The sequence below is a fragment of the Ostrinia furnacalis genome, unplaced genomic scaffold, assembly GCF_004193835.3.
Source record: "Ostrinia furnacalis isolate ACB-3 unplaced genomic scaffold, ASM419383v2 OfSCF3012, whole genome shotgun sequence".
Classification (NCBI taxonomy): domain Eukaryota; kingdom Metazoa; phylum Arthropoda; class Insecta; order Lepidoptera; family Crambidae; genus Ostrinia; species Ostrinia furnacalis.
Genome location: NW_021133251.1, coordinates 1,060,677 through 1,072,619, shown reverse-complemented (window position 1 = coordinate 1,072,619; position 11,943 = coordinate 1,060,677). Strand labels below are relative to the sequence as shown.

The 11,943-nt window shown below is 42.5% G+C and overlaps 1 protein-coding gene and 1 long non-coding RNA gene across 2 annotated transcripts; both read right to left on the bottom strand.

The window, feature by feature from the left end:
- Positions 1–4,996: 4,996 nt before the first annotated feature.
- On the bottom strand, positions 4,997–8,893 carry LOC114356972 (dynein heavy chain 1, axonemal-like). Its single transcript, XM_028310373.1, has 3 exons — positions 8,791–8,893; positions 6,117–6,295; positions 4,997–5,167 (listed from the first exon to the last, which is right to left on the bottom strand). Exons 1-3 carry the CDS (start codon positions 8,861–8,863, stop codon positions 4,997–4,999), a joined length of 423 nt encoding a protein of 140 aa, XP_028166174.1. The 5' UTR covers positions 8,864–8,893.
- Positions 8,894–10,429: 1,536 nt separating this feature from the next.
- On the bottom strand, positions 10,430–11,109 carry LOC114356974 (uncharacterized). Its single transcript, XR_003656266.1, has 3 exons — positions 11,047–11,109; positions 10,710–10,848; positions 10,430–10,624 (listed from the first exon to the last, which is right to left on the bottom strand). It is a non-coding gene; the product is annotated as an uncharacterized LOC114356974 (long non-coding RNA).
- Between the last annotated feature and the right edge of the window lie 834 nt (positions 11,110–11,943).

The window sequence follows — 11,943 nt, the reverse complement described above, 5'->3', positions numbered from 1 at the left end:
TCATTCGCTGGCGGTCGGTGAGTTTCATGATCTCCCCGCTGGATAGGCAGAGCTTCTTGTTGTCGTCTAGCACCTGTTTAGGAGGAGAAGTGTTCATCAATTAATTAGAACCTGCACAGAGCACTACTTTTCCGGGATAAAAAATGAGGTGCACAAGGGTCCCGTTGTCAAGCGGACAAATGGTAGGGACCATTTGTCCGCCACTGGCAGACATCGTGAAAAAAGTTGCGATATCTAAAGCCTGGTCCGTGAGCACGTAGAATTTTGTCTAATGTCCCCAAGCTACCCATACTTATCGCTCGCGCGTAATTATGTTGCTGTCGCGCTCGCACACTCACTGCGGGCGCCCGTCGCACAGTCGCGACAGCAATATAATTACGCGCGAGCGATAAGGATGGGTAGCTTGGGGTCATTGGACAAAATTCTACGTGCTCACGAACCAGGCTTTACCCTTGGAGAACAACGGCAGTAAAATCTTTCCGTTGTGCCTTACTGGTGAACTTTGAAAAATGAGTTCCGTCACTGTTAGACATAGAAACCACGAAATTTCGTCAGTACCTGAGGTATGGGAGCGGCAGGGGAGGGTCATTTTATGACGGTCAAACGATAGCGTAACTTCAGATTTGTATGCTTTATCATGTCATGATATATCAATATCACCCCTCCCGTGGCGCCTCTGCTACTGAACGTTAACTTCGAACTCCTCCTATGTTCTTCTTATTAATTTCGTTGCGGGTCCAATGAGAGTTAACTTTCCCCCGGGACAAACTAGACCTTCACTGGTTGGGTTTTTATTGGCGGTCAAGCTGTACATCCTGGCTACACAGGAGTTGCAGCGGTGGGAATGAGAGGTGGGAATAGTCCCGTTTTCCGTGACGAGCGCTAAACCTATAGCTTAAAAATAAACAAAGATTATACTCGTAGTAAAACTTACAGTATTCATGTTCTCGATCCAGACGGCGTCGACGGGCCCGTCGAACACGTACCAGCGCTTGTCCATGTCCTCCACGGCGATGCCGCCGCGGACCAGGCTCGACAGGATGCCGTCTGTCCTGGAGATTAAAAGAAATATTACAGTTGGCATTGCAAAAGCAACGGGACTATTACCACCGCTACAACTACTGTGTAGCCAGGATCTACAGCTTGACCGCCAGTAAAAACCCAATCAGTGAAGATCTCGAATGCAAGGCAGCACTGCTCAGTTCACTGTTTCCTCTTTCTGTTTCTTTGTGCTACTGTTAGTTTTAGTGTTCGTTCGTTTCAACATAATGCTGTCGACTTCTGGACAAACGCTTCCCTCAAGGTTCTGGACAAGGACCGGTCCTACGCTGCCCGCATTTAGGTGCTTCCCGCGCGGCTTTCACCAGATTGTTTCAGTGGGAGGCCTGCCTACGATACGAGAACTTTTCTACGCCAACAGTCATCAGTTCTAGGAGCTAACTTCGCTCACTGCCACTTAAGTTTGGCAATTGGCATAGCGTAGGATTACGAGATCCTCTGGTGAAGTAAGTAATTAGGTAAGAACTACACAAAGTGCTCACCACTCATGTGTCTGCATATCGAACTCCCCGTACAGCTGGCCCATGGTGATCGACTTGGGGTTGACGACGAAGGTGTGTACCGGCGTGAACGGGAACCCATCCGGTATTGCCCTTGATCGCAGTCAAAGCATCGCACAGGATCTCATAGCACTAGTGGGATAAGTAAGAACTAACCAGGATGCTTACCACTCGTGTGTCTGCATATCAAACTCCCCGTACAGCTGGCCCATGGTGATCGACTTGGGGTTGACGACGAAGGTGTGTACCGGCGTGAACGGGAACCCATCTGACGCTAACTTGCCCTTGATCGCAGTCAACGCATCTCGGAGGATCTCATAACACTGGCGGGATAAGTAAGAACTAACCAGGATGCTTACCACTCGTGGGTCTGCATATCAAACTCCCCGTACAGCTGGCCCATGGTGATCGACTTGGGGTTGACGACGAAGGTGTGTACCGGCATGAACGGGAACCCATCCGGCGCTAACTTGCCCTTGATCGCAGTCAAAGCATCGCGGAGAATCTCATAGCATTAGCGGGATAAGTAAAAACTACACAAAGTGCTCACCACTCATGTGTCTGCATATCAAACTCCCCGTACAGCTGGCCCATGGTGATCGACTTGGGGTTGACGACGAAGGTGTGTACCGGCGTGAACGGGAACCCATCGGGCGCTAGCTTGCCCTTGATCGCAGTCAAAGCATCGCGGAGGATCTCATAGCATTAGCGGGATAAGTAAAAACTACACAAAGTGCTCACCACTCATGGGTCTGCATATCAAACTCCCCGTACAGCTGGCCCATGGTGATCGACTTGGGGTTGACGACGAAGGTGTGTACCGGCGTGAACGGGAACCCATCGGGCGCTAGCTTGCCCTTGATCGCAGTCAAAGCATCGCGGAGGATCTCATAGCATTAGCGGGATAAGTAAGAACTACACAAAGTGCTCACCACTCGTGGGTCTGCATATCAAACTCCCCGTACAGCTGGCCCATGGTGATCGACTTGGGGTTGACGACGAAGGTGTGCACCGGCGTGAATGGAAACCCATCGGGCGCTAACTTGCCCTTGATCGCAGTCAAAGCATCGCACAGGATCTCATAACACTGGTGGGATAAGTAAGAACTACACAGGGTGCTCACCACTCATGTGTCTGCATATCGAACTCCCCGTACAGCTGGCCCATGGTGATCGACTTGGGGTTGACGACGAAGGTTTGTACCGGCGTGAATGGGAACCCATCCGGCGCTAACTTGCCCTTGATCGCAGTCAAAGCATCGCGGAGGATCTCATAACACTGGCGGGATAAGTAAGAACTACACAAAGTGCTTACCACTCGTGGGTCTGCATATCGAACTCCCCGTACAGCTGGCCCATGGTGATCGACTTGGGGTTGACGACGAAGGTGTGTACCGGGGGGATGTTGCCTGGGTCAAAAAGCAAGAGTTTTAATTAGTCCGTCAGTTAACTTATCAAAAAATACTCTACACGTATTTTTCACTTTTTCAAACTAATGAAAATTTAAAGAGATAAAGCGCCCCAAAGTTCATAAGAAGAGGCCCGTGACGTCAACGCTTGCTTAAAAATGCCGCACGTTGTGACGTCGTGCGCAACTTCAACGCACCATAACTATGTAATTATTTGTTAGATTGACAAATAAAAATATATGTGTCCAATATTTTTTGATATTAAACATTACGGACTAAAAAAATTTTTTTAGGCAACTAGCCTATTAACGCCCGTATTCACAAACGATGCTTGCTTAATTGAAGTAGCAATGCTATGCGAAGTCGAACGCATAGCGTTGATTAGAGTATAGATTAGAGTATTGATAACTGACATTATTTGTATTGATTTGTTATTGATTGATTCTGCAATATTAATTTATTAACAATTTCACAATTTGTTATTATAAAGAATATTAAAAATATATTTTTTATTCTTATTCTTAGAGATCTATGATTGTTTCGTGTGTGTCACTCAAGTATTGTCTTTGAATAGATTTTTGGGACCCTGTGCATCCACGCGAACTGTGACACCTCATAGTAATATTTAGGAATATGGGTGTAAGAATTTGACACATTTCTAATATATGTAGTGATTTAACAAATAGACGATTCATGAACTTACTGTAAAGATCATCGTATCCCCTCTTCACGAGTATATTCCTGATGGATTGTTCCATGATACCATAGTCCACGATTGGTATCTCGACACGTGGAAACAAATCCGAGATAATACCTGGAACATTTAATATTTTTAATGCACAATTATATCAAAATACTGCCACTGCCTAGCCTTTACTTGTTAGCTGAGATGTCTCCAATTCGAGAAGTCATGTACCTCACCTTTCTCCAGGCAGACATGTCTGGCTCAGGGACACTTAGGCCCAGTTTTTTGATTCATAGTTAAAATAACAAATTGTTAAATTTTGCTACTAATGGTTAAATATTAACAAAATGTTAACTAATAGTTAAAAAATGTACTAAAAGTCAAGCTAACCATTGTTCGAAAAACATTTTTTTCTGATATTTAACCACTTGTCATTTGACATCTGTCAAACTTGACCATTGGTTATTTTAACTACGAATCAAAAAACCGGGCCTTACAGTGTTTAAAATTCGAGCCATTAGTAGCGGATGAAAAGGTTTGCTTGTTTAGATGAAAACCATCTCTTGAACATTTTATCATGACTTTGGTGACACTGCTCGTAAATGACCTGATGATACGAGTCAAGTACCGTTGAACAGAAGCAAGTCGTCAGCTAAGAACTTGGGCACGTTGACGTCTCTTAGCGCGCGGAGTACTATCTGTCTCTCCTTGCCGTCTGGTATCTGGCGGATGACGTCACTAGCAGTAGCCTGTGCTATGACGTCACTCACTCACCGTTGAACAGAAGCAAGTCGTCAGCTAAGAAATTGGGCACGTTGACGTCTCTTAGCGCGCGGAGTACTATCTGTCTCTCCTTGCCATTCGGCATCTGGCGGATGACGTCACCAACAGTAGCAGCTGTGCTATGACGTCACTCACTCACCGTTGAACAGAAGCAGGTCGTCAGCCAAGAACTTGGGCACGTTGACGTCACTTGGCGAGCGTAGCACGATCTGCCTCTCTTCGCCGTCTGGCATATGACGTCACCAGCAGTAGCCGCTGTGCTGTGACGTCACTCACTCACCGTTGAACAGAAGCAGGTCGTCAGCCAAGAACTTGGGCACGTTGACGTCTCTTGGCGAGCGTAGCACGATCTGCCTCTCTTCGCCGTCTGGCATATGACGTCACCAGCAGTAGCCGCTGTGCTGTGACGTCACTCACTCACCGTTGAACAGAAGCAGGTCGTCAGCCAAGAACTTGGGCACGTTGACGTCTCTTAGCGCGCGGAGCACGATCTGCCGCTCTTCGCCGTCTGGCATCTTGCGGATGACGTCACTAGCAGTAGCCGCTGTGCTATGACGTCACTCACTCACCGTTGAACAGAAGCAGGTCGTCAGCCAAAAACTTGGGCACGTTGACGTCTCTTAGTGCGCGGAGCACGATCTGCCGCTCTTCACCGTCTGGCATTTGGCGGATGAGGTTTCCTGCCACCAGGATGACTGTCTTTACAGCGCGCATGCCGAAATCGTAATGGTCCTGGGAGCAAAACCAACTAACATAAATGAAAAGGATTTTTCACAAACGTAAAAGAGTACTATTAGAATGTGTATGTGTGTATTAGAGTGTTATTTAAAATAAAAATATTGTGCTGTGTAACAAGTCAAATCATTTTAGCAAGTACATATGTTTACACATTTATATTATACTAGCTGTGCCCGCGTCTTCGTACGCGTGAAAACCCGTTTTCGCAACATTTTTCATTTTTTGCTCTGCACCTATTACTCGTAGCGTGATGGTATATATAAAAGGAGAAACTGACTGACTGACTGACAAATCAACGCACAGCCTAAACGGCTAAACGTAGGCACTTGAAATTTGGAAGGGACGTAGCTTAGGTACCGTAGAGGTGCACTAAGAAAGGAATTCCCGAAATTCCCACGGGAACGGGAATTAGCGGGAAAAACGGGATTCACGCGTACGAAGTCGCGGGCGGCCGCTAGTAGCCTATAACCTTCCTCAATAAATGGGCTATGTAACACTGAAAGAATTTTTCAAATCGGACTGGTAGTTCCTGAGATTAGCGCGTTCAAGTAAACAAACTCTTCAGCTTTAAATTATTAGTATAGATTGTTTTACATAATATGCTCATTTTACTCATTTCTAATATCATTTGACCCTTTCGTTTGCAAAAATGTGACGTCATAGCTTGTCTATGTCATACGCAATCACTTTAAAAAGACACTATGGGAGAATCGTTTTCTAGCTCTTCATGAAGTTTATACCTATCTCAATTGATTAGTGATATGAGCTTCCATATTCTTGAAGGTTCTATATGGCTGAGTTGCACCACCTTATGTTAACGGTATCTATTACGTTATCCGACGTTTTTTGTATGGAGTTTGACAGATATTTGACGTTTGTCATGATGTTAAAGTAAGATTGTGCAACCCAGCCTAAGATTCCAAATGCTACAAGTGCGACTGACCTGTGACGACAGCTGTTCCGAGCTCAATCTGAAGGTGGTGGTGATCTTCCCTGCCAAGATCTTTGCCTCGAAGAACCCGTACGAGAACAGAGAGATCTCCGCGATCAGAGCATAGTCCGGCACCATCATAGCAATCGGCCGGAACAACGCTTTTAAGTTGTCAGGGAGTTCCGTGCGCCCTGAAGGCAAATCAAACCAAAAACAATATCAATAAAAAAGTAAAAAAAAAACAAGAATTATCAAAAAAGAAATGCTGGCAAAACTGCTAGCAACAAAATCAAATCAACTCATTTGTAAAAATGTGGGTAAAAATGGAGGTATATCGATAAAATTCATTTATTTCTTTCTACAATGTTACACAGCACAGGAGTTAATGACAGCTCAATTGAATTTATGTTTTCTCAATCGAATGACTAAATAACATTTAGTCATATTAAGTACACAGCCACAGTTCCAGCTACCCATTTCCGGTCAAGTTATCTCGTTCTATCGCAAAGAATCACTATTGGACGAGAGCGAGAGAAAAAATAGAAATGGGTAGCTGGAACTGTGGCCATACATAATAAGTATCAACCATAGTAGTAATAAGGCATCTTTCCTGCTCTTCTACAAAAAGGTAATAACTTACTTCTCCCGCATCTGGTAAAAATATTCAGAGCAAGTTACGCCTGGGGTATTATACCAGAACCATGGAATTGGGTCAAAGTTCGTTTTATACCCAAAACGGGGAAAAGGGACTACTCACAACCCAAATCCTTCAGACCCATAAGTCTAACATCCTTCCTGATGAAGGCCATGGAAAGGATAATAGACCAGCACATTAGAGCCAAATACTTAGTGAAAAGACCACTAAGCATCAACCAACATGCATACCAAAAGGGAAAATCTACTGAAACAGCCCTGCTCGATCTGGTCGATAAGGTGCAAAAATCCCTAGAGGATAAGCAAACGGCCCTATGTGCTTTTCTCGATGTTGAAGGTGCATTTGACAACACCCCTATAGAAACCATTCTAAAAGGAATGGAGGCAAAAGGGATTGATATAAGCACCATCAGATGGGTAAAAAACATGCTCTCCAACCGAGTAGTAAACATAACCCTCAATGCTGCAAAGCTTGAATTTCTTGCCACAAGAGGATGTCCACAAGGAGGCGTACTATCCCCACTTTTATGGACACTAGCAGTAGATCAACTTCTTGCTAAAATGGCAGAAAAAGACTATGATACTCAAGGCTATGCTGATGACCTAGTGGTTATCATCAGAGGTCCCTGCAGATGGGCTTCTCAAAATCTGATAAGACTCAAGGAATCAGTACTTGAAAACAAACTTCTGTGCATGCCCAGTGACGACATGCATACGGAATGTAACTTCACCAAACTATATTCCGTAAACATACCTCCTAGAGACAAATGGCTAGAAGGCCAAATGTCATTTAAGGAAGGTAGTCACGTCTGGTACACGGACGGATCCAAAAAGGAAAATAATGTAGGTTGCGGGATCTACGGAGAGAGGCCTAAGCTCAAAGTTAGCCTAAACATGGGGACTGAAGCCTCAATCTTCCAAGCCGAGGTCTTTGCCATAAACAAATGTGCAGAGATAAACTTGGAAAGGAAGCTCCAGGATCAACACATCTACATCAACTCAGACAGCCAAGCAGCACTGCTGGCCTTAACATCCTTCGAATACACGTCAAAATTGGTGCAAACATGCACCGAGACACTGAATGCACTGGGAAATACCAACAAAGTAACGCTTACATGGGTACCAGGACATTCGAATATAGAAGGAAACGAAGTAGCAGATGAACTCGCCAGAGATGGAGCCGATAACCCTCAAATCGGCGTAGAACCGTTCTGTGGCATTACCAAACAACGAGCCACCACGCTACTAACCGCCCTCTGCAAACAAGAGGCTATTGAGTGGTGGAAGTCTACATCGGGACAAAAACACTCAAAAGCAGTCATTCAGGGATATAGCAATAAAGTAACTAAGGAACTGCTAAAGTTCAAAAGATACAAAGCCTGTGCAGTGACTAGAATACTGACCGGCCACTGCAAACTAAACAAACATAAATCGAACATGAACATGACCGAGGAAACTCTGTGCAGATTCTGCCATACAGAAGAAGAAACGGCCATGCATGTTCTTTGCTCATGCTTCCCGCTTATGAGCAAAAGAAGTATCCATCTCGGGCGACACATCATGCACCCGGATGAGATAGCAGATATCACGCTCCAAAGAATCTGGAAATTTATAGACTCAACGGGACTAAGCAGTGAACTTTAAAGACAAGGGCTTGCCACAATAGATCAAACCTGGTCGAGTTGGCGCAAATAAAGGCCCAAAAACCAATAATAATAATACATAATAAGTAGCAAAACTAACTAAACGATTGACGAACGAACAAAGGGAAATTTGTATAAACTAGTATAAAATATAGATTTTAATTACAAGTATATGATGAGAATGGATAGATATTTATTACTCTTTGACAATGCCGAAAGGTAAGGTCCGCCTTATGTACACTGTTCTATGTGCATGTAAGTATGAAATAAATAAATAACTTTTGAACGGATTTTGATGAAACTTTAACCGATTAGATTTATTGAAGCTAGCAGAAAGACTACGGACTTTATGGTCATCTACACTATCATCGTGAAAGATGACGTCATACCCGCGTATCCAGGGTTCATGGTGATGAAGACGGAGCAAGACGCCTTCAGAGGGAGCTCGCAGCCTTCGAACATGAACTTCTCTAGGTGAGCCACTTGAGCCTTCTGAATAGTCACCACCTGGTATCGATTTTACTTGTAGTATTTGCTACATAATTATCATCATAATTGCAACCACAGAACCACCACCAGTAGGCCTAAGATGCGCGCCGTGATAACCTTTATCAACGTCAAAATGTATGGGAAAATCGATAAAACGGCGTGAAAACCGCTTATCGCGGCGCGCATCTTAGGCCTACAGCTCACACTAAGCGTTTCGATGACTCTTTTCTTTTATAATGCGAACAGCCCTTTTGTACCCTTTGCACCACCGGCCTGCACCACTGGTGGTGCAAAGGGTATTTTTAAATCCCTCTTGCACCACCAACAAATAGTGCTGAGCTACCATCGAATGTAAAACTAGTAGTAAGACTGTAAAATATTTAATAATTTAATTGTTATAAATAAATCAAAACCTACCTAAAAGTTTTAATTTGTGTGTGTGTAAGTGCCTATAAACATTTCACTTCAGACCCACGATACCCCGGGCCTACATCCTACATACAACGAATAAAGTACCAGGGCAACATAACCATAAAGGAGCTATTTGTCATATTTGTCATATTTATGATACATGTTTATTTCTCGGGTCAACCAAGAAGAATTTGATATAGCTCCTTTATGATTATGTTGCCCTGGTACTTTAGGAATTATTCGTTGTATGTAGGTATGAATGGTTGTTATTAATTTTTATGTTATGTTGTCAAATCTGTCCAGTAGTTTCGGAGCCTATTCAGTACAAACAAACAATCAAATCTTTCCTCTTTATAATATTAATATTATATGATTATAGATAATCGTTTTACAGTTAATGGTAGGGCGAGGTAAATGAAGTGATTCTATTGGTTCTTTACAAACACATCCTTCGCTACGCATCCTCGCACATCTCTGGTGGAAACGCAGCCTTACGAGATCATGATAGAAAGCTAAGCCGACAATGAATATTTTCATAAGTTGTTTTTAATCAGTCTGTGTATTATTATTAGGTTTTGTGAAATAAATAGTCAATAAAAATTAATCATTTTATTTTCATCTAGCTTTTGCCCGCGGCTTCCGGCGTGAAATTTAGTTTGTCACAGATCGTTATAATTATAGCCTATATGTTAATCTGGGTTATAAACAATAATACTGTAAAGTTTCATCAAAATCCGTTCAGCAGTTTTTGCGTGAAAGAGTAACAAATATCCAGACATCATGACATCCAAACTTTCGCATTTTTAATATTATTAAGTAGGATATTAGTAGGCTATGTATTTACTTAATTATTATTACTGACGAGATTGCTACCATGTATGTTAGTGACCATGAAAGATTAAAACAATATAATGTATTTAATTAATTATAATATCTTAAGTTTTACAATAATCTATATATATAAAAATGAAACCCGTTTCGCGTTGTCACGGCATCACGTGTGAACGGCTGAACCGATTTCGATAATTCTTTTTTTTTAATGTTTGTGGAAGTCCAAGGATGGTTCTTACGGAAAAAAATATTAAGAAAATCTCTACGCTAAGGCGGTACGAAGTTCGCCGGGTCAGCTAGTAAGGTATATATATCCATCCAGTTACCCTAGGTCTTTATTATGGATTTAATTTACAAGTAGTTATTTACAAGCACTCTGCTCTAAATCCTTTGGCTTCAGGGAAGAACCTGGACCGCCACCAGTCCAGTGTTCCCTTGGCAGCTCTGTGTATGCGAGTTGCTTTCTTCTTGCTGTTTAAAGTCACTCCACACCTTAACAAATAAACATTACAAATAATAATGACGAAATAAGATAAAAGCAATCAAAATGAATATAGTAGTAGATATTTATACACACTTTTCTCAATTTCTCAGTAGTTTTGGTGTCGCCGGTGGCATCAGCATTTCACGTTCGCCTGTCCGTTAGTTCCACCCACCGTTGACTATTGTTGGCTTTTTTTTGGGGCCCTTCAGTGGGCATACTCAGATCGCCATATCTATAGAAAAACAACTTTATTGTATCTAGAAAATATAAATCTAGCACTCATTATTACTAAATCTAGGCACGTTACTTAGCTAGGCACGTGGAAGTTATGCTGGAAAGGTTGTATTTCTCCAAAAAAAACAGCTCAAAATTATTCGTTTAATTTCGAAATTCCTCCACTACATAGTATGTTTATTTTTACTTAACTTACCTTTCCATAAATTCTACAATCGGTTTAAACGGATAGGCGCAGGTTCTCATTTTCCTATCGTAGTTAAAATCCAATTTTTTGTGGAAAATTATTCATCAATAATCCTTCAACAAAACATGTTTTGTTGTCTGTTGTCATGACAACAGCTGCGTCAAAGTCGCAATGACAAGAAATAAACAATACAAATTTAAAATCATCATATTATTCAGCTTTAAGCACTGTTCTAGGACACTTAAATTTTGCAGTGTTATTATTGACATTTTCGTTATTTCCTACTCTATCTTTTCTATATAGTTAGAAAGGAGCGGCATTCGTTCTTTCATTCATCCATTCATAGAGTGTGAAGTTGGATACGTTTACATGCTCACCAACATGACATCACAAAACCATCGAATTGTCGCTGGCGAGTAAAGTATACGGTAATTGAACTCATGGTATGATTTTAATGCAAACTTCATCGATCCACGTTTAAACTCTATCGACTGTAGTATACGAATACAAGTTTTCGATGGCAACTCATGGTAGAGGCACAGGTCGGCCACCTCGAAGACATGTGCTGCCACCTGTAAGCTGCTGCATCTATATGACGTCACTCACCGGCGGGATGTTGCTCTTGAGCCACCTGATTCTCTTGAGCCACCTGAGCCTCTTGAGCCCTTGAGCCTCTTGAACCCTGGTGTCTAGGTGCACCTGTGAGCTGCTGCATATACAACGTGTCCCAAAATTCAAGGATAAGCCGGCGCCGCAGGATGGACATAGTCATGACTACTTTAGGAAAAATAAGAAAAAAAATCTATCTCAATTATTTTTTAAGTTACACAATAAATTATGGAATTCGTCGAAAATTGACACCCCTTATGATATTTTACATTACCACGCCCATAATTTTTCAAATAC